The sequence below is a fragment of the Echinops telfairi genome, unplaced genomic scaffold (genome assembly GCF_000313985.2).
Source record: "Echinops telfairi isolate 266 unplaced genomic scaffold, ASM31398v2 ScPeMD7_23;HRSCAF=83, whole genome shotgun sequence".
In the NCBI taxonomy this organism is placed as follows: Eukaryota; Metazoa; Chordata; class Mammalia; order Afrosoricida; family Tenrecidae; genus Echinops; species Echinops telfairi.
In genome coordinates, this window is record NW_022103920.1 from 86521551 (window position 1) to 86540881 (window position 19331).

General features: G+C 47.1%; 1 protein-coding gene across 1 annotated transcript in view; it reads right to left on the reverse strand.

Annotated features, from left to right (window-relative positions):
* The window catches only part of CPVL (carboxypeptidase vitellogenic like), a 130926-nt gene that overhangs the window by 65469 nt on the left and 46126 nt on the right, over nt 1-19331 (reverse strand). The window contains exons 6-8 of the mRNA XM_004702853.2: nt 16086-16152; nt 3267-3389; nt 2757-2888 (exon numbers count right to left, since the gene is read on the reverse strand). Coding sequence (XP_004702910.1) covers nt 2757-2888; nt 3267-3389; nt 16086-16152 — 322 coding nt within the window. The remainder of the gene's footprint in view (nt 1-2756; nt 2889-3266; nt 3390-16085; nt 16153-19331) is intronic.

The following is a 19331-nucleotide window of genomic DNA, read 5'->3' on the forward strand; positions in this document are numbered from 1 at the left end:
GAGAGCTGCTGCTCTAGGAATTAAGAGACCACATATGAAAGGGATCATCAGTGTGGACACGGAAACCACCAGGAACGATGGAAGAGTAATGTAACTCAGCACCCCCGCGCCCCCCTAACGAAAACAAACTCACTGCCATGGAGGCAGCCATCATTGTCCCTATGTTACAGGTGAGCAAACTGAGGACCCTGAAAGTCAAGCACCTGGGAGGAGGGTGGGAACCGAGGAGCTGACAACGATGAGTACAAGAACAAAACATTCTGAAATGGATTGATGGTGGTGATCGTTGTACAACTCTTCTTAATATGATTGAACAATTAAAGTGTATGATACATGCAGTACATACCAGGACAACTTTTTTGTCCAAGCCAAGCACTTTGCCCAGGATAACCACGAAGGAGTGTCTGAGGTGAGAACCAAGCAAGCACAGTTCTTTCGCACGTGTCCACCCCACCCCCACTCCAGCCCCTCCGCTGGCTGGCTCCCCAGTGGTAGGACTGCAGTGCATTCGCGTCTTTTATTCCTTCTGGCCAAGTTTTTGGTTTTAATACAAAAATCTCATTATTCGATTTGATTTGTTTTCATTTTCACATCTGCACAAACTTAAGTTGTTCGAGTTACTCCTGCCTCGGGCTATGGGTTGGGAGTTGGGGAATAGGACATGAACACACTTCAGCAATGCGCCTCAGGCTCAAGGTCACCACATGCATGTGGTTGGCGTGGTTGAGCCAGTGGTGCCCACTGTGGGGCTGTCTGGCCGATGGGTGAGAAGAAGCAAGAACAGCCAGAGCTCCGCATGGCTTGCTAAGCTCCGGGTCCTGGCTCAGATACACCTGGAGAGATGGCTGCCTTCTGTCCCCTTGACTAGACGGCAGTGAGTTTGGTTGGGTTAGTTCATTCGGTCTATGATTACTCAATAGTTGTGTGTGTGTGTGTGTGTGTGTGTGTGTGTGTGTGTTAGGCTTTAGAAGGATAGGTAGGGAATGAAATCTAATCCCCTCCAGTTCTGAGATACTGCTCTTAGACTCACTGCGTGATTGAGTTCATCATTTTAAGGAGTCAGGGAACCAAACAGGCATCATTATGTAAGCTTGGAATTTTGACATCCATATGCTCCTGGGTTTTGGGATTTGGGGGCGTGTCCCCCTTTTCTCTTGAAAAAAACCCAAATCTTTTCATGTTTCACTGCATCACTCAGGATACTGACCCGATGGTTCCGAACTGCTCTGCATTTTCAAGAGTTTACTTAAAAAACTGGCCTTGGCTTGTTGTTGTTTGTTTTTATGCATCAGACTCGGCTCTAGCTGACTTCAGGGCCACCTCCTCCACAAACACATCTCTGACCTCGCAAATACCTTCACCACCAGCTGCGTCACTAACCCTGTGAGCGCGGAGGCTGCTGCTTCCTCTGCGGTGGGCATTTTGCCACTTGCTTTATCCCTGTGGGCCTATCAAATGTTCACGCTCTTGACATTGCTTAATCCCTGCATGCGTCTTTAAAAACATATCAAATGCCTCCCTTACAAATTGGTCTCATGCCACATATAATGTGATATTAGAGCCAAATAAAGTTCACTCTTTTAAAACTTTCTTTCCCTACCACAAAAAATAACCCAAAACTAGTCTTAGAAATATTGTCACGGCAAGTTGAAGCATGGTCCTACTTGCCCATGGTATGTCACTTCTTCGCTCACAGCTACAGTTGGACAAGAAACTTCTCAGTGAACACTGTGTCGCTGTCACATCCACACCTGGGGTCCCAGCACAGAGCTGGCCCCATCGTTTTCCCAAAGTGTTCCTTTTTGCACGACTGCTGCTCTCAGAATTCCTGGTCAGGGACAGTCCCTTCCCTGGTGCCTTATCTGAAAAGTGGAGCATACCTTTCTGTTACCTGTCACCCCCATAGGTTTTTAGGTCTCCTGGTGTGTTCTGCAGCAGCTGATCTCTGGGGTTTAGCAGACTATTAGCATTAGGCTTCCATCCATGACATTCCATAGATTGTTAAAGGATGTGACTGTAATAACAAGACCAGCAGCCTCCACCTTCAGTCTGTGACGCGTTTGGTAACGTGTCAGATAGGATGCCTCTACAGTAAGCATCCCAGAAAGTCCCAAGAAAGATCATGGACATGACCTCGGTCTGCACTGGCCAAAGAAACACATCGTCTTGTATCCTGCGCATCAGGGTAGTTTTACATTTCAAGCAAGTGAAAGACAGGGAGGAGAATAGACCCCTCTGGCTTCCTTCCCAAATTGATTTTAAGGGAGCGACAGAAATAAGATTCACAAACACCAATTGTCTTAAACGTCTCAGATGACAGCGCTTTGTCACCCCATTCCTGACGCACAGGGACATCTGACATTTGCTCTACAGGGTGGTCCTTTCTGTAGCCAAGCCTGTTTGTGGACATCCTTCTCTGGATCTACTTCCTAGGGTGCCTTTCTTCAGATTGCCATATGGTTGAGTATCCCCTGAGGGCCTACAAAGACCTTAAATAAATCAAAAGCGTGCATGAAAGGGCATTATGTAAACACTACAAGGCGATCTCCGGTTAAAAATAAAGCCAGAGTAAAATTCAAAGGAGCACAGCCTTCATTAGGACCCCACTCATTTCCGCCCCTTCATCTTCAACAGTGTCACGGATCCCTGCTCTACCAACAGCAAATGCTGGAGCAGCCTGGTGTGTCTACTGCCTGACCTCTCTCTGCTCACATGGCTTTAATTGCTCAAGGGCAGCCCAGGGCCCCAGAGCTCACTTCAAAGGCCCGCATCCAGTTCTTCGTCTTGATCTGCTTTATACACTCGTCACAACGCTTCTGGAAGTACTTTCTCTGCGCTTCATCCAACAAGCCAATTTGGTACAGGAACGTTGCATAGCCCCCTATGATCTGAGAAGAAAAGAGGAAAATGGTAACCCCACAAAGAACGAAAGGGAGACTTCAGGGGAGCCCATTTGCTTAGTGCAGTAACTCTTCCTAGTTGTGAATCTTGTGCTGGGATTAGCCGAGCAAGATCATTACACACACACACACACACACACAAACATACACATTTGCTGACACCCACAGCAAAACAAAGGCTGACACAGTAAAATTGACGCCGTAAGACATTTGGTAAATTAGATGTTTCAATTCATTAGAAAGTCAGTTAGCAATGGTCTCTCTCTCTCTCTCTCTCTCTTTTTAATCAAGCGAGGCCCCTTCCATGGGATCCAAGGGCATTTAATCTCTAAAAACCCAAAATAGAAAGAAAAAGGAGACACCTACTGATTCAGGGTCAAAATATGCATCTCCAATAGCAATTCCTTTCAAGTTGATCTTCACCTTGGCCATGGAGTTGTGGGTGTGGATGTAGTATGCAATGGCAGGCACATACTTCCCTGCATATGACTGAGAAGGTGAGAAAGCTGGTGTTAACGTGGACCATCACAAATGGGTACCAGTACCATGAGCTGCACTGAATCTAATAAGATATAACAGGGAAGCAGCATTAGATCCATATGAGATATGCAATCTATCTCTTGACTGTGCCTTGCAAATTCCACAAAAGAAAGGAGCTTCTTTGGCAGCCCCCCCACACCGCATGGGATTTGAAAGCTGCAGAGAAAGTGTGCAGCCAATAAGAGTTGAGCATAGAACAAGTGAATCTTCTCATGTCCTTCTAGAATACAGTCACATGAACCAAAGAACCCAATTCTGCCACTTCTTGGGATTTTCTTACCAGCAAATATCATGAAAAGCTTTTTAAAAGGAAAGAAAAAATTTCAAGATGAAAAATAAGATTTCTGAATTTTTATGGTGATGCAAACTTATCAATGAACCCATGTGACAGTAACAGAAAGGGAAGAAAAATGACATATTTCAGTCACTAAGACCATCACTAAACCAACAGTAGTTTCTAAGCCTGTTTCAGTGTTTCTAAACCTTTTCCAGCACAAAGCCCTCTTTCTAGATCAAAACAGTTTGTGGAGACCGTTTCCCCCAAACGAATGTGATATTCGCTAGACAGGGGCCTGGGGGAGGTTACTACAGATTCGATCATATTTTTTAAATAATTTTGCAATTTTTCCACCAACGGACATGCCCACTGAGATGCCTCGATTAAACGTCCTATGTTTGAAACCAAGATCCCAGCCTCCAAGGGTTGCTGAAACTTCCATTTCCGCTTCAGGAAGGGATCAAACCAAACCTCTTGGGACCATCCTTTATACAGCTTCTGTCACATCCTCCCGAACTCCCTCAGCCCACCTTGTCAGAGCTGCCTGCTGGGGCTCGCTGCCTTCCAGTCAGCCCCGACTCTGAGCCAGCCCAGGTGGGGAGCACACAAGTGTTCTAGGGGATGCTCCCAGAGTGTGACTTTTCAGCATGAGATGGCCAGGCTGGCCATTTCTGAGTGGGCAGGAACCAATGACCTTTCAGCTCAGAGCTGAGGACTTTACTATTTGTACCACCCAGAGACCCCTAGCCCTACCTCTTCTATCAAAATATGTCTAGAACCCAGTGTGTTTTACCTCCCCACATCACCGCCGGGTGCAGGTCACCATTACACCGGGCCTGGAGTACTGGACAAGCGTATGCTCTTGGTCTATCCCAGCCTATTTTCAAGATGAGGTTCCTGTTAAAACTCAATTCAGATGATGCCCCGCCTCTGCTCAGAAGCTTTCCATCACACTCAGAGACAAAGCACACTGTTTCCTTAGATTCGCAAGGCTGGCATGACCTGTTCCCTTCAGCATCCTCTCATCTCGTACTGCCTCTTTGCTTACTCTGCTCCGGTCTCATTGGGCTCCTTACGCCTCCTGGAATACACAGGGCACATGCTCACTCGGGCCTTGGTGTTGGCTATTCCTGTGATCTGGAACATTCTGCCCCACATATCTCTATGGCTAGCATCCTCACTTCCTGAAATGAAGCCTTCTGAGAATTGCTCTCTTTGGTCACCCGAGCTAAAACGTTAGCACTCTCCTGTGCTATTTTATACTCTTTTTGACTCCTTGTCTTAAACCTTATCACTCTCCAGGGAACTGCACACACATTCTACTGATGTATTGTGTAAATGGTTGCCCCCCACCCCCACCTACATCCAAACATTAGATCTGCGAGCTTCGGGATATCTATTTTGTTTATCCCTTGTGCCTAATGCTGTGTATTAGTGTAATGTTCAACAAAGTCAGATAAATGAACCGACCTGCATTTGAAGAACAGGATTGTGTATCTGCTCAAAAGAGACTGCTCCACGGCACCGTGGGGTCCTTCCTGGATGTGAGACCCCTCACCATGTCTAAGGCTCTGAAGGAGTCTGTAGTTCAAACGCTCAGAACACCACCACCCCTGCCCTGCCCCCCAAGAGCTCCCTCTCTCTTTCTTCTACAATCATGTGCTGGAGAGATGAGTATTCTCATTTTAAGACAGGGCTCTGGGGCTCAGAGAGGTTACATGGTAGAGCCAGATTTCCAAACTCGTCAGATTCCAGAACTTAATGCTTTCCAACTATAGGAAAGAGTATGAGTTTTTAAATGTATGCCACCTTCTATCACTGATGTAGCCCTTTTGTGCAATAGTAATCATTTAGGTGAAGTCTTGAATCAAAGCAATGTGTCCATTCACACTCAAGAGCACATTTCAGCCTCCTAGTGAGAATCTGTTGGCACTAGGCACTGCTGAGTTTGTTCCGACGGCCAGGGGCCCGAGTAACAGGGTACAATGGCATCGTAGGTTTTTTCGGCTGTCATCTTTATGGGGGCTGAGTGCCATGTATTTCTTTTCTGGAATGGCTGGTCACCAACTGAGCACTTTACCGTGGGGCCACCAAGGCTCCTTAATGTAATATAAAGACATGTTCATACATCAGAAATTTGGTTTGTTGCACAACTTAACGATAGCCTCTTGCTAAGTAGAGGCATGAGGATGAGGTCCACATGTTTCAAATACAATTCCCACGAAATGACCAACCGCCACCAAGGCACTTGAGCCCTCCCGGCCCTGCTTGGGTGCATTGCGTAGTCTCCACTCAGTGCCGGTTTTGAGGGAACAACCATTGTGCTAGATGCTTCGAGAGACACAGAAATAAAGCACACAACTTGCATCCCATCTCCTCACACAATCTTTTGAAAGCTTTCTATGGAAATCTTGACTCAAACATGATAAAGCTTACCAGTTCATCCATTCTTATTCTCACAGTACAGGTGCCTTTCTTAGGACTGAGCAGGTACACAAAAACATACTGGATAAACTGAATGGCTCCATGTGGTTGCTTCAAAATATTTTTCCTGGACCGCAAAATTTGGAACAAAATGCTAAAACTCTTATCTTCCTGGCATAGTATCTCTCACATTACCTTATTATAAAACTGGTAACAAAACACCTCCTTTGGCTCTTTTGGAGATAGAAGAGCCCAAAACAAAAAAGCCCTTCGCTGCCATCGAGTCTCTAGGACAGAGGAAAACTACGCCTGTGGGTTTCCAAGGCTGTACAGTGAACCCTCGTTTATCGCGTTTAATCGGTTCTGGACCCTACCGTGATAAACGAAATTCCGCGAAGTAGGATTCCTTATTTGTAAATCTATTTATTTATTTGTAAATCAAATATTTTCGTAGTTAGAGCATAGAGGACATGAAAAAACACCCTTTAGTCACCATTACACTCGTATTACCCGATTTATTAAACAAAAAAGGGAAAATACAGTAAAACATTTTGGGCGTTACAATTATAATTTATTATTTATTATATTATTTATGGCATCAAGCGTGTACAGTATGAGCCAATCAGTGGCAATAATGACAGAGCATGCGCTGTTATGCAAAAACCGCGATAGAGTGAAGCCGCGGAAGTCGAAGCACGAAGTGGCGGGGGTTCACTGTATTTCCTTGCAGGAGCAAAGAGCCTCATCTTTCTCCTTCGGAGCACTGGTGGGTTTGAAGGACTGACCTTGAAGTCAGCAGCCTCTCAGGTAACCCACTACACTGCCAGGGCTACTTTCCATAGCTCGACAGATAGTGGTGACAAGTGTACCCTATGGCCCTTGCCCCCTTGTGACCATCCTGTGTCTCTGAAATCTATCCAGACAGGATATTGAAAAGGGACAATTTTTTTTTTTTTTTAGCAAATACTATGAACCAAGCCATCCTGGTTCAACTGTGAGGGCGGCAGAGGACCGTGCAGTGTTCCATGCTGTCATGCATAGGGTCGCGATGGGTCGGAGCCGACTCGCTGGCACCTAACCCAAACACCAGCATGAGCCAGACCACTTCTTCTACCTGAGTGTTCAACTTGTGAATCAATTTAAAGACAACATGGTTTTCCAAAAACGTGCAGTGATGAAAAAAAGGGTCTATGGGTTTCCATAACATACGACCTGGAATTTTATCTCAGACTTGGCTGCCTCCACATCTCTTGCTTCTCTGATCAGATCATATTTCACCCAGTCATCTGGAATAGGCTTGGGACCCAACCTTGGGCTGGTCCAGAGCATTTCTGGAAAACAGTTCGGTGAAATGGGTAGTTCTACAAGCGCATCCAAAGCCAGCCTCTGCCGGGCGTGGTCTGCAGCCGCTCACGTAACAACGATGCTGCTTACCTAATGTTTGATTTCTAATGACTATCACACACTTCTTGGCTCTCTGTCACTGTGACAAATCCCCCACCAACCTTTTCATTAATCATTCCATTGCCGAGTGACTCGGGCTGTCACACAGCCGACAATCACGGGATGACTTGGTGGAAGATAGACACTGAAACATTATCATAAAGTTCCAATTATATCCCCTCTCCTGGTTGAGACATTGTGCTTTTTTTTCCTTTTTGCAAGATCAGACTTATTTATCTTTATTGAATCATTTCTTTCTCCCTTTAAAGATTCTCTGACCACCACAAACATTTTAGAAAACTATCAGACAATAAAGCAAATGGGTCTTGGATTACACATTCCCTCTCCTATGTGTTCTAAGGGAGCCCTAGTGGTGGAGTGGTTATGCGTTGGGCTGCCAGCCACATGGTCAGCAGTTTGAAACCACCAGGAGCTCCAAGGGAGAAAGACTGGGTTTTTCACTCCCATAAACAGTTACCGTCTCTGGGGGGTTGCTACGAGCGAGCATCAACCATACGACAGTGAGTTGATGTGTTTTACAAAGAATCCCTCACTCAACATCAACCCAATGCTAGAGAGTTGACTCTAACTCATAGCCACCTCCGGGACAAAGCGGGACCTCACCTGCTAGAAGCATCTTTCTCCCAGGGAATGGTGGGTTGCAACTGCCAAGTTGGCTGTTAGAAGCCAAGTGGGTAATCCGCCATCTTACCAGAGCCCCACCTTTGGTGGGGGTGGAGGGAGAGAGGGAGGTTAGGTGTGACTGCATCGTCAAGTACAAACAGATCCCTGAGACTTGCTGTGACGATTCTGTCCCAACGTGGATTACGGCTTCTGTTTTGCTCAGCGTTGTCTGTGATGATGGCAGAGACACGACCACAGCTATCACCTCTGGCCTTCTCACTGCTGGTCACCAACATGGGTCCCAGCGGCCTGAGGAAGCCCCTAAAGTTTGTGAATGTACACAAAGCCTCCAGCATCCGATCCAGGCCCCCCGAGGACCCAGCGCCACATCCAAGCAAGGACAAAAGGTTGCACCCAAAGTGCAACCAACCAGCAACTGTCTGAACACCTATGATTTCAGAATCTGGTGGGGATGTTCAGGTGAAGGAACTGAGCCACATCAATAGATTCCTCTCACACAGCAATTCCAAGGAAGACAGCGATGTGACATGAGGGTTTGGGTCTGCCCTTACTGTTCCCTTCCCATCGGGAAAGGGGCGTCCTGGCTGTGGTTTCTGCTTGCGTCATTGTTCTCTCCTGTCTGGGTCATTGTCCCCCAGGTGGGTCTATGTGGAGTCGCTCACTGCCAACGAAAAGGACCAAAGATGTCAGGGTGTGTTTGCATGTGCTCTATCCGCTGGAACCCCCGGGAGCAATGCGTTTCCCAGCTTCCCCTGGCATTAGGGAGGCGCTCAATTCCCCTCCCCATCTCTAATTTCCCCCGGGAGAGTAAAAAAGGTCTCTGCTCCTCAGCTGAGCAGTCGTTTTGAATCTCGGTCTGCAATCTCTCTTAAGTGATGTGTGGAACCGCCTAATGGAAATCATGTTAGGAGCATATTGTGCTTGTAAAAATAGTCTAGCGAGCATGTAATGCTTGGTTAATTATCCAGATGTGTGAACGCACAATGGAACTGGACTTAGAGGAACTTGTAATGGTGTGTCCCGTCTGGCCCGCTCCCTCCCCATATCTGTCGACAGCGTTCATAGCCGGCTCAGTGTTCCTCCGCCACCCTGTTACTTGTAAAGGAGAGGGAATAACAACAAAAAGAATTCCCATCTCAAGATCAGGCTCCAGTCAGCTCCCCCAGGAGGAGGGGGGAAAAAATCACAGTGCCAGAGAATAATACTATCATGGAAACAGTATCCTCTGACAGGAATTTCACATATGGTAGCAGTTACTATTGTTGAGCTACTCTCAGTAGGCTGCATTTCTTGCTGAGACTTTGTAGCAAAGGAAAGAGGACACTGAATACAGTTACACTCGCTCTCCTGCCGGGCTTCTGGGTATGCACTGTGCAGCCAGGGGCTCAGAGGTTTATCCGCGGCAATGAGCTTGGCCGTGCCACACTCCTACCTCACCCCACCCCCGCTAAACTGCCCCCTAAAGCTTCACCATCCACAGCGCCGGTCCCTACAGTCGGTCTGGCCAGGGGAAAAGCGGGTCATGGACAGTCTCTGGAATGGCCTGGGGAGGAAGTTTGAAGTCATTTTGAGCCCACTTTCCTGCTCTGTGCCCCAGTGCCCCAATCCCTGGTGATCCAACTGCTGGTGGTTGTGATGGTCTCTTGGAAGGATTCATTGTCTGGGCCGATGAGGGTGCTTCCTTGACTCTAGAAGGAACGGAGGTGGGCTGCCCTTGTGGAAAGAGGCCCCAGCTCCTCCTGGGCAAGGGAACCCCAAAGTTCCAGGCAGAAGGTGTGGCTGCTACTTCCATTCTGGGGGGATGGCAAGCAGAGGGGTACACCTGGAAGAGAACATCGAGTCAAATCCAACTCCTGTCAACCCTGTGTGTCACCGAGGGTCAGAACCCGCCATGTGCTTCTCTCAGCGGCAATGAGTTGGAGCTGATGAGCTTGGCTCTGGAAGCTTCCTGCAAGCAGATTGTCCGGCTTTTCTAAGGCAGTGCTGCCAAGTGGACCCAAACCACCCACCTTGCAGCCAGTAGTGGAGCGCACACAGGGCCACCCACGGACCTCACACGCCTTGGGAATCCAAGGAGAACAGCACTCGCCGTCAGCCCAGAGAAAGCCTGAACCCCGCCACTTCGCCCGGGCCGCAGCAGCCAGGAGGACAAGATGAGGCTGGAGGGAGCCCTTGACTTCATCTAGCCTTGGGTGGAATCTCCCATCAGTCAGCACCCTTCCGTTCTCACAGGGGAGGAGAGGCGTGGCTTTAAAATGGCCGAGTTGGGAAATGCATGAAGGAAGACAGCTGACACTTCAGTGTTGTGGTAATCTCCACCACTTCCTAGACATGGCTAGACCGTGCGTCATCTAATTTCAAGACCACACGGTTGCAATTAGAAAGAATAATGGCTCCTCGCAGGACTGGGCCTTTATCAAAATGTCCTGTGCTCTCAAATCTGAGCTTACCAAGACGCTTGCAGCATCAACTGGGACAGACGTAGGCAATTTTGTTTTGATCTGTCGCCAGGGTAGAGCTGTAGAAGCGTGTGCAGAGATAAATGCTGCCTCCCTGCTCAGCTCAAGGCTGTCCGTTTGCCCTGTGAGGAGGAGGCTGCTTGAAAGGAAAGGAGAGAACCATCCATGGTGGGCATGGGCGGAAAAGATGCTCCCCTTCCCACTGCCCTCGCCCGCCCCCACCCCCCATCCCTTTTTTTAAGAAACCCAGCTTGAAGCCAGGTGACTCAAGCAGATGAATGAGCCTCTGTGTTTCCAATGGAGACTCCAGGCCATTTGACTTTTAAATAAATAGGATGGACAGACCGAGCCACCGTCAACAAGCTGAGCTCTTTGTCTGCTCCCTGTAGATAGGAGGCAGGAGGTTTAAGCCGCACAATAGATTTATCTTCATGTTTCCTATCCCCAACTCGGACATCGAATCAGGTACTATTTATTTCCCCACGCAGCATGGTAGTTTACTTCAGACAAAGCTTATAATGATTTCTGATTTACTCATATCCTTTTCCACACAGCTCAAGAATTGGTAAATACGTGGTCATTTGATTTGGATATGCTTTCCAAAAGCCGGAGGCCCAACTTCAAACATCTCCATATGTTCCTGCAAAATCCTTCACGTTGCCGCTTAAGCCTTGATCCCCCCTCACACCCCTTAATATCAAACTCATTAAATAGCCACAAATAGGTTGCAGCTCTCAAAGGAAATGTTGGAAAGTGCCAGTGAACAGGACTGAAAAGGGGCATTTGTCACGGGCCCAGGAGTTAAAGGAGTTAAAATCCAGCAAATTCTAAACTCTGAGAAATCATCACATTCCAAAGACTTCAAGTCTTTATATCACTTGAAGCTTCCATTTACTCTGTAAAACATTATGATCGTGTCTTTAAGCCATGGCTTTAAGATTAGAGCTACATCTGGGCCAGAAAAGCCAGAAATAGCCAAGAAGAGAGGGCACTTTGTTTCTACTGGTATAGGTGGATAGCTCAAAAACTTTTTGCACAAAATATGGAAAGGCCATGCTTGCCTCTTCCACAGAACGTGGCTCCGTGTTGTGAGAAGAAGCCCTACCTCCTGAGCTGGAGCAGTTCCGAGGGCACGCAGGCTACAGTCCTCAGTGGGGCCCGGCACCCCTGTGTTCCTCAGACTCTGGAGCTCAGCCTCCAATCCTGGCTCCTCTAGATGACCTTGGTGAGGCATCCTAACTTCTTTGCACCTCAGTCACCTTGCTTGTAAAATGGGGGTGATAGTAATTGTCCCTGTTTCATAAAATAGCTGTGAGCCCTGGAGGAGGTCACGCATAAAATGGCTCTGGGCGTAATGCCTGCCATACGATCAAGTCTCAATAAATATTCCTAAATAAGGTCTTACAAATTCAGTAGGTGAACTAGATGCGCTCCAAATGCCTCTTCTTGCCAATAAATTCAATAAGCACTGGCCTGGGCTAATCGGATAGTGCCATAAAATCCCACTGCCATCAAGTGGGTTCGGATTCACAGCGACCCTGTATAGGGTTTCTGAAGCTGTAAATCTTTATGGAAGCCAACAGCCTCCTCTCTCTCCCGGACAATGGCCACAGCCCACATATCATGATTATAGCCAACCACTGGCATGGCCCTCCCATATTGCACCTGTGCTCGCAAGTCTGTGCTTGCTGTGCCTAGGTTATGAATATCATTTTACGCATCAGACTCTGTTCTCTATTCAAATTCAAATGCATTGGGAGTAACCCACATGTGGTTTAACTTATCCCTTCCAACAGACAGTGAGCTGGTGACAAGTAACAATGGGTGTAAGGAACAGAACAATCAGTATAGGGTTGGAAGAAGCATGGAGAAATCGTGACAGAGCACAGTATTACAGGAGAGGGAGGCTGGGTGGGAAGTGAGCATAGGAGAGTCCTGGAGTAGAAAGGGAGTACTGAGGGAGTAGCAGAAAGGGTTCACATGGCAGCAAAAGATGAGCCATGAAACAGAGAACAGAAGGTTCTGGAGAGAAATAGTTGCTCGATATTGGCTTTAGCCCTGCACAGGTTTGCGGAACATTCTTCTGTATGCATTAGTACTGAATGAAACCAATTAAACAAGCATGGGTCTGGCCGAGAAGCCATGGCAGTGCTGTAGGTATTAGTCTGCTCAACAAAAAGGCAATGGCTCAAACCCACCAGCCACTCCTCAGGAGAAAGATGAGGTTTTCTGTTCCCATAGACGTTTATAGTCTCAGAAACCCTAGAATGAGCCACTGCGCATTGGAATGGACTCAGTGGGTTTGCCTTTTGGAGGGGTTTGGTTCTGGAAGATAGCCTGCCTCCCAAAAGCTAATGGAGCACGATGACTTCCCTGCAGGTTGGCAGATGCACTGCTCTGTGCTTCAGAGGGAGATGGAGTAGCACACTCTGCCCCCTAACTAACTTTCCAACACCTTCCAAGGTTTGCATTTGGTCCTCCTCCAAATGAACCACAGTCACAGAACTGTTTCTCAAGAGCATCTGCCCCTCTCTGGTGATCGAAAAGAGATGCCAGCTTTATCCCTATACCCTGCCATTTTGGAAGCGCTCTCCTCCATTGCCACCACCACCCATCAGCCTGGAATCTGTCCCTGGAGAACAGAAAGCCACAGCTCTGAGAACAAGGGGCCTCCCTGCCTTCCGGTGAGGGCTGTTTGCTTTAACATCGAGTGGGGCGGGCGGGCATGCACACTGGAGGGGGTTCTAAAGTGTGCCTGCATCCCAGGAACATGGGCAATCTCACTAATAGTTGCTGGCTTAGAAAGGATAACACATATAAAGAAAGTTAATTATGTGAATTAAATGCAGCTTGTCTCTCTTTTTGAAGTACTTTTTTTTTTCATGCCTGGAGGAGGGTGATTTACAGACACATTTGTCTTTCTTTAGGGAAAATTAATTCCAGTTGGTGTTCTGGGCAGAAATGAAGGGAAGACGGGAAGGAGACAAAGCTGCTGCTTCCTGCTCTGTCAGTCCAACCATCACTCACATGGCACCGGGTAGGAGGCTGACACGGGTCCTTAAGCATTTTGTTGCTTCTCATATAAAAAGCCAACAAACAAATACTTCGAATATCAACTTCTAGGCTCCAATGCCACATTCAGTTCAAATGAAATGAATCATTTATTGTAGAGATGATTTTCAAACGAATGGGCCCAAAGCAGAGGAGATAATACCATATACCGGCAATGCTTGCTGTATGAGATGAGTTTTGAAGAGCAAAGAGGGTTCTGTTGAGGACCAAGGTGCCCTTGACCCAAGCCGGGGTATTTTCCATGACCTTGGATGCATGTGAAAGTTGAACATTGACTAGGAAAGACAAGAAGAAGTGATGCATTGAATCGGGGTGCTGGGGAAGAACACTGAAAGTCCCACGGACTGTTAAAAGGGCAAACCATTCTGTCTGGAAGAAGTTTTGTCAGGCTGCTGCTGAGAGGCAAGGGTGGGGAGATTTTGTACCTACTTTTGACATGTTGTCAGAAGAGACCCGTCCTTAGAGAAGGACACCAGGCTTAGTAGAGTAAAAGCAGAGGGCCAGTGAAAAAGAGGAGGGCCCCGAAGGAGATGGATTGACACCATACATAGCTCAAGCATAGGGGCGCTCATGAGGATGATACAGGACCGGGCAGCGTTTCATCCCCTTCTGCAAAAGGACGCTATGGACTGGAAGCAGCTCAGCGACATCCACCACAATACCAACAACAATGGACCAGACCTCTGTGAACACTTGGATCTCTAACTAATGCACCCGGGCATGTTCTTTGGAGACATATATCTGTAGACTTCTAATTGATAGTCATACGGATGTAGTCATTCTAAAACCATTTTGTGCATACCGTGGGGTTGAGCAAAGTGGGCAGGTATATCAATGAACCACGGTCCTCACTGTGAGGGGAGATGGCATTCACGTTTGCGATGGGAAACGAGAAGAGACTGCTATGTTACTGAATTAGAATCATACGAATCAGTGTGAAGTCCTTGTGCTTCCTAATTCTGCCCCAAACAACCTCTACAAGAAATAACATCCCGGTAACAATGAACACACTTAAAACTCAGCTCGTGGTTTTTACATATCATTCCCCACTAGATTTATCCAAAGTTCCTTGGATAAATAGGCAATTTCAGAACGGTGGCAAGAAAAGTATAAGATGGACTCCCACTGACCAGATTTGAAACAATAGGAGCATTAAAAACAGTAACAATGAATTTTAACACATCCAGGACAATTTGGCATTTCAGATTAAGGCTCACATCCTAGGGTCCAAAGAGATATTTTCTAAGGTGAATGATGGCAGTGTCCTGGGGGGAACAAGCCCTCGGAGCACCGGAGCACCACAGGCTACGAGCTGGGCTCCTGACCGCAAAGTCAGCCATTGGAAAAACCACTAGCCATTCCTCGGGAAGAAGGCTTCTACACCTGGAAAGGATTACCGTCTTGAAGGCCCATAAGGTGCTCTACCCTGCTTTATATGGTAGTTACATGAGTCGGCATTGACTTGATGGCAGTGAGTTTGGGTTTTTGTTTTATTGGTTTGCAAATGATCGTCAGAAAGAGTGAAGCTACCGATCTTTTTCTGCTTAACCGTACAAGCTGAGAGCAATAGAAAGAGAGATGAGCAAACCCGTTTTTTAACCACCCGCAAGGTGGTAACTGATTCACACAGGGATGTGCTAAAACTATTGAGTGACAAGATTTGGGGGTGACAGGATGTTCCCATGGTCCCAGAGTATTTATAAGTTAAATTGGGGAAAGGGTATCTTTATAATCACAAGATCTGGCTAACACTACTCTGGCCAATTGGTCAGGTTTAGCATCGCCAATAATGGGACAATCTTACTTCAATTCCTCCTGATGTGGTTCCATGGAAAACAGCACCTGAATTTGCCTGAGTCTCTCCTCGCTGCTTAGACTTAGTCAAAACATGTGCGTGAGAACAGGACGCAGATGACATACAAGCACCTGACCCCAACACTTCAAATAACATCACTAGGAATGGCAACAACAAAGACCGAGAACTGACATGACCCATCACTGTAATATAGGGGCCTTGACTGGGCTCTGGAATTGTTTTGAAAAGTGTCTTGCAGAATTATGAATGCATGCTGAATGAATATGAGGAGCCTTTACAAAGCTCCTGTAAAAATGGAATCGGAAAACATTGGGATTTTTCCACAGACTTTTTGAAGATCCATAATGTAAATATCTATTGTATGCCATTCGTACACATATCGTCACACATTGATAGTTATACATAGTTATATATACATATATGGTGAAGAGACAAACTACAAAAGCCATGAAAATACACTTTAGACCTATAGATGCTTGAGGTACATGAAAAGCTACGACTTCACTTACTTCCCCAGTCGCATAAAATTCATTCTGTCTGTATTCAGGAAACAACTGGAAAAACTGGATCAGTGCACTGCAAAAAAGGAAAGGGAAATACAGGACACAGAATCAGAATTGCTTCACGCAGTGCTACCAGATCTCACCCTCTGCCAACAGGTGTCAACTGTGTGGCAACCATGAACTTGTCTCAGGTCTCACGCCACGAGACCAGAGCTCCCCTCGGGGATCTGTTCCCAGCGCTCCATGCCCTGTGGCCTGTTAGAACATATCTGTGGGCATCCTCTGTGATCGTGAAAGTTGAAACAAGTGGATATCAACACCGGTGGGGACAATTGGGTGAGTGTCACTCGAGACGGTGACTCATGGTGTCATCCCTGAGGGTGGGGCCAGCTGGCAGACATCACACACACACACACACACACAGAAGCTAGTGGCTGCAGCTTCTCCCTTCTCCCATTAGCATCTGTCTGGTGGGTAACTGGAAGGGAAGGTGACAAGTTGCCACAGTAAGTGATGGGTGACACTAGCTTAGTGACTCCACTGTTTGGTGTCCCCTCCCCCTGCAGCACTGACTCACTCTCCAACACCATAGACCCTCTGGTCCTTTTGGTGTTTGGTGCAGGCCTCACCCCACCCCAACACTACAGTAAGATCACCCCAACATTACAGTGAGCCCACCCCAACAACTACAATGAGCCCATCCCAACAGTACAGTGAGCCCACTATCAAGTCACGGCACCCTCGGCCAGCAGTACAGTGAGACCACCCCAACAGTACAGTGAGCCCACCACTATCAAGACCCTGGACACCTTCCATTTCTCAAGGTGACCAAGTTGGATCGCCGCCTTGTTGAGGCGACCCATGAGCAAGTGATACAGGATTGACATATTATTTAGCAATTCTCAGGGGGTCCTTCTACAAAGCTTATTTCATCGTTAGGTGAATGCTACCACGGAATCTTCAATGCCTCTCCAGACTCTTCATTAGCAAGCATGTCTTCACTAGCCATGTTGTTGTGGTTGTAGTTGTTGTGTGCCATGGAGTTGGTTCCAATGTACAGTGACCTTATTGACAACAAAATGACATCCCACCCGGCCCTGCCTCAGCTTCACAATTGTTGTTATGGTCGAGCCATTGTGCCAAACCATCTGTTGAGTGCTTTCCTCTGCCCCTCTCCCTTTCCAAGTATGATGTCCTCTTCCAGAGACTGGTAACATGTCCAAAGAACGAACGACAGAATCTCGCCATCCTTGCCTCTAAGGAGCATTCTGGCTGGATCTCTTCCAAAACAGATCCAGTTGTCTTTTGGCAGTCTGTGGTACTTTCAATATTCTTCTCAGCACAGCTCACGGCATCGATTCTTCTTCAGTCTCCCTTATTCAGTGTCCAATGTTCGCATGCATAGGAGGCGGTGGAAAAACTGTGGCTTGGGTTCCATTGACCCAAGTGTGTGCTGTGTAATAAGAACCTCACTTCTTTACCATCCTCACTCTCTAGGGTCCCTAGACACTTCTGAGCTCCCAGTGTTGGTCATCGAAGAGTGTGTTTATCACAGTTCCATTGTGGTAAGTGAAAGTAGATACACAGTGACTTCTAGGTCCCCAAAACAATAGCATTTATTTTTTAAATGCCAACAGCCACTTCCATGAGTTACGCTGCACAAAACAGATTTAAACAGGTTGACGCCATTACTGCATAATAACCAGAAAAGGGTGGCTCTGAGAGTTTTATCACAAATCTTTCAAGAAGAGAAACTCCAGCCTATGGAACTCAGCAGGGTGAGCGCCTTGACCTTGTTTGCAGGGCCTGAGAAGCCTCCTGCCGAGGGGCTCAAAGCCAGAAAGAACCTTGCAGTGAAGATGAAAGGCGGGGAGGGGACAGGTCAAGGGTTCCTCACAGAGACAGGGGTGGGTCACTGGAGCCACCTCTTCATTGTCAGAGGCTCGGAGCAAGTTCACCAGCAGACACTAGCTTAGGTCTCGGGGCATTTTTGTCTGTCTTGTGTAGAGTAGCCTCGTAGCAACTCAACCTGGGAAGCTGTGTCAGACAGCACCCGTGTTGGCCTGGCCACACACTGGTCCCACAATGGACTCAAAGGAGGAGCTCACACCCTCACTCCCGCCTCCAGCCTCAGTCGGAAAACCACTGTCCTCCGCCAGTTAAAACAGCTCGACAACTTCATATAGTAAATCCCAATTCCATCTTACACTCGAGCTAAAAGTTTACATTCTGGGAGTAGCTGCTGTGGAGTTGTTAGGATTGCCAGACAGAAAATAAAAACACAACATGCCTAACTGCGATTGCAAGTCAGATACATTCTGCACATATTAGTGTTAAGTGATGTATATTGGTGCAGATGTGTATATGTGTGTGTGTGTGTGTGTGTGTGTGTTTGTGCACGTGAGTATATCTCTGTGTTAAGTAGAGCCTTTGTGGCCTAGTGGTTAGGCTTTGGGCTGTGACCCTCAAGCTCAGCAGTTCAAAACCACCAGGCACTCCTTGGGAGAAATGCAGAGCTTTCTAGTCCCATATAGAGCGACAGTCCCAGAAACTCACAGGGGAAGTTCTCCCCTGTCCCAGAGGGTCGCTATGCATCAGCATCAATTGTATGGTGGTGTGTAAGTACATCATGAATGAGTCAGAATCGATTCAGTAGCAGCGCGTTTATTTTCAGATGCGGGGGACAGTTTCACATTCCTCACAAATACTGCAAGTGCCATCTTTTCACTCAAGAAAGTACCCATTATTGATCTGAAATTCAAGTTAAATCATCTGGCAGTCCTCGTCGAAGTGGAAAAAAGTCTCTCGAGGTTCTCCAGCTGAAGTCTCTAAGGAATTCCCCACTTGAGCAAGTTATCACCGAGTTTTAATTTCACAGGAAAACCAGAACAAAACCAGAACCAGGAAAACCAGAACAAAACCAGAACCAGAACCAGACTGATAGCAGCGGACTCTCGGCCAGCATTTTCTCAAATGGTTTAATGGGGACATGAAGAATGGAAAAGGCAAATGTAGTTAATTAGATTTACATATTCCATTTGCTAATTAAAACGGAACTAAAGCGATGCCATCTGGGTTATCCTTAATCCACGATGAGAGATTGCTCACAAATGGACCCCTGCCCGTGTGAAAGTTCAAATTTTAGAGACAGAATGGCTAAAACTAATAATATGAGGCTCACCACGTGTGTGTGTGTGTGTGTGTGTGTGTGTGTGTGTGTGTGTGTGTGTGTGTGTGTGTGAGAGAGAGAGA